The sequence below is a fragment of the Atta colombica genome, unplaced genomic scaffold (genome assembly GCF_001594045.1).
Source record: "Atta colombica isolate Treedump-2 unplaced genomic scaffold, Acol1.0 scaffold15, whole genome shotgun sequence".
Classification (NCBI taxonomy): domain Eukaryota; kingdom Metazoa; phylum Arthropoda; class Insecta; order Hymenoptera; family Formicidae; genus Atta; species Atta colombica.
This window is the reverse complement of record NW_017259239.1, coordinates 488,422-491,489: the sequence shown is the minus strand read 5'-3', so window position 1 is coordinate 491,489 and position 3,068 is coordinate 488,422. Positions and strand designations below refer to the sequence as shown.

Here is a 3,068-nt window from a genome sequence, read left to right as displayed (position 1 = left end):
AAAATGAATTTAAAAAATAAGTAAAAAAATGAATAAAAAATGATTGGATTCAAAGATTGATCTGATCGATTTAGCATGGAATGCTTCTTATACAGATATGTATGCGTGTATATTATATTAATCAATAAATAAAATTAAATAAATTAAATTGAAATTAGTTTATAACATAATTATCTATTATATTAAATAAGAATCTTGTTAATTATTAGTGGACTATAAAGAATAAAAATGCAATAAAATTTAGATTTAAAAAACTCATCTAAATTAAAAAAAAATCCGAGTTTTTTCAAACCCTGGTTAAGGAAGCTACATGAAAATTTTTAAATATTTTTCAACTACTTAATCCATAAAAAAAATATGCCGGACATAAATGATTCCCGTATACACTTAATGGATACTAAAAAAACATATTACACGGTGAGGTTGATACTCTATCGAATTTTTCGTTCATATTGTTGATAGCACTTTAAGAACATTGCCGATTTATACAAGGATCAGAATGCACTAAAAACTTTTCACAAGCTTTATTTAATAAAAAATGCATGTAAATATTACGTAAAAAGCGCATCTGATTTCTTGATTTTCTCGATTTTATGTTCATCAAAATCTGAAATCCAACCTTGATCTTCGATTGAAACATGACCTCGCTAAATTGGCTTTCGCTGAGCGAAAGATATATTCACGTCGTGAGAATCGAAAGTGCCGCGAGATAAGTCTCGTCCTTTTCGAAACAGTTACGCGAAGCAAGTCCTTGACCTTCTACGACGTTCTGTTAATCGTTTCTAAGTTGAGATTCTGCATCGAGATTGTCAAAAGACACGCAAATTGCATCGATCGCGAGTTCTACGTATATATTGCAAACCGCGCGTGCAGCAATTCGTTTTCGCATCATGTGCAAAAGAGATTGACTTTATTATTCAACCTCTCATTATCTCCCAAAGTCACGTCCACCTTACAAAATTTACAGTATATATATATATATATATATATATATATATATAACAAAACAGATAAACCAGTTTCGTACCAATTTCCTGGCACGCAAATGGTATCATAAATGGAATCAATTAAATCGGTAATTTAAATTTTTATTACGTTTTATAACCTTTTAGTTTCATAATATTAAAAAAAGGAGATGGAGAAAGAAAAACTAAAAATATTTTTGCTTAATATTTTCTGATTGTAAAGTTTCTACATTATTTATTCAGAATATGAAAAAAAATTTTCTTGGACACTCAAATAATATCATAAATGGAGTTGATTAAAATTTTTTTATATATAAAAATTCAAAATTTATTACATTTAGCTTCGTAAGATTAGAAAAGAAGAGAAAAAGAGAAAGAAAAAAAATAGAGTTATTTTCTTAGTCTTAAATGCAGAGTTTTTACGTTATTTATAAATGATGTAAAAAATTTTTCTGAAATACATAAATGACATTGTAAATTTGTAAATAGAATTAATTAGATCGATAATTTAAATTTGTATCACATATTTACAGCTTTTAAAAAAAAGAAAGGAAAAAAGAAAAAAATGAAGATATTTTTGCTTCGCCTTTTCTGGATGTAAAATTCCTACATTATTTAAATGAAAAAAAATTTTTTGGAATACGCAAATGGCATTGTAAATGAAATTTATAATTAAATCGGTAATTTAAATTTTTATAACGTATAGTTATCATATTAAGCTTTATCATATTAAAAGAGAGAAAAACAAGAAAAGAAACAATAGAAATAAATATATAATATAATACGAATTTTAGACAGATAAGAAAAATCTATAAGGAGATATTTTTGCTTATAGCATTTTCTGGACATAGAATTCCTATGTTAAGAAAATACAAAAAATTTCTTGCGCGAAGCATCATAAATGGAGTTATTAATTAAATCAATAATATAAATTTTCATTATATTTACTTTGTCACATTAAAACAGAAGAAAGGAAAAAAGAAATAAATATAAAGAGATATTTTTGCTTAGCTTTTTTTGTAGAACGTAGAACCTTTATTTATTCAGACATAAAAAAAATATTAATACTCAAATAATTGTAAATATACATGAAAAAAAGAAGGGTTAGAACAAGAGAGTGGAGGAGGTTACAATTGCACACGCGAGTCGCTCGCGCCGGCGCGCAACTTTGATCTCTCGCGTGCCACTCTCCAAATATACACAGAAATGCAGGGCAAAGACTGTGCCCATTCGAGCATTGCATTTACATAAGTTGCAAAGCACAAAGTATTTAAAAATTCTTATCAAAAATATAAGTCGCCACATGCGTGTCAATTCGCAATCTTCGTCGCGTGTCGCGAAACTCGTCGTTATTAATAACTCCGCAACTCAAAATAGAATTAGAGCGATAGAATAGGAGAGTATTTTCCGTTTATTTCAGCTCGGGCTCAGGATCGATATATTAGAATATCGCCTTGAGACTTTGATAAGGCCCGCAATGATCGGCGACTATGCCGCGGAAGGGCCGATGAGTTTCGCGTAATTTCGCGACGGGACAGGATTGACAAGAGTAGACAGGAGCAAAAAGTAGGACTACGTTTGGCACTTACTTACTTGGCGGTGGCGGCGTGCCCTAGCTGACAGGACGACACGGAGTCGTCGCTATCGTTCTCAACATTCGCCTCGTCCGTGGGAAGATGCACCGCGGCATGGCATCCGTCACCGGTGCCCTTCGGATTCGCGACAAGTTTGTACATAGGACGAATGCACCTCACGAGAATGCAACGCGCCGTACGCCGGTCGGCATCGCCGCTGGCGCGCGCGGAAACAACGCCACGGCGCGTATTATTGACGGCCTCAGTTTCACGCTCGATTCACGCCGCGTAATAGAACGGACGGATGGACACACGGGGAGCACTTGTCAACCACCCTGTAGAAGCGGGTCGCGTTGCGCCTTACATCCCGCTACCTAGTACCGATTTCGCATACGTTACTAGCCGTCTACTCCGACACACCTGTCGTCATCTACCGACGTCGTCGCCGTCACGACGTACGTCCTATTCGATGATACGATATTGTTTCGTACTGCTACTGCCATTTAGCGGTGACTAAGTTAACTATCTG

The 3,068-nt window shown here is 33.8% G+C and overlaps 1 protein-coding gene across 2 annotated transcripts in view; it reads right to left on the bottom strand.

Annotated features, from left to right (window-relative positions):
• The window catches only part of LOC108685274, a 108,085-nt gene extending 105,247 nt beyond the window's left edge, over positions 1-2,838 (bottom strand). For both annotated transcript variants that reach the window (XM_018189990.1, XM_018189991.1), the window contains exon 1: positions 2,559-2,838. In XM_018189990.1, the coding sequence (XP_018045479.1) occupies positions 2,559-2,701 (143 nt within the window). In that variant the 5' untranslated portion in view covers positions 2,702-2,838. The remainder of the gene's footprint in view (positions 1-2,558) is intronic.
• Between the last annotated feature and the right edge of the window lie 230 nt (positions 2,839-3,068).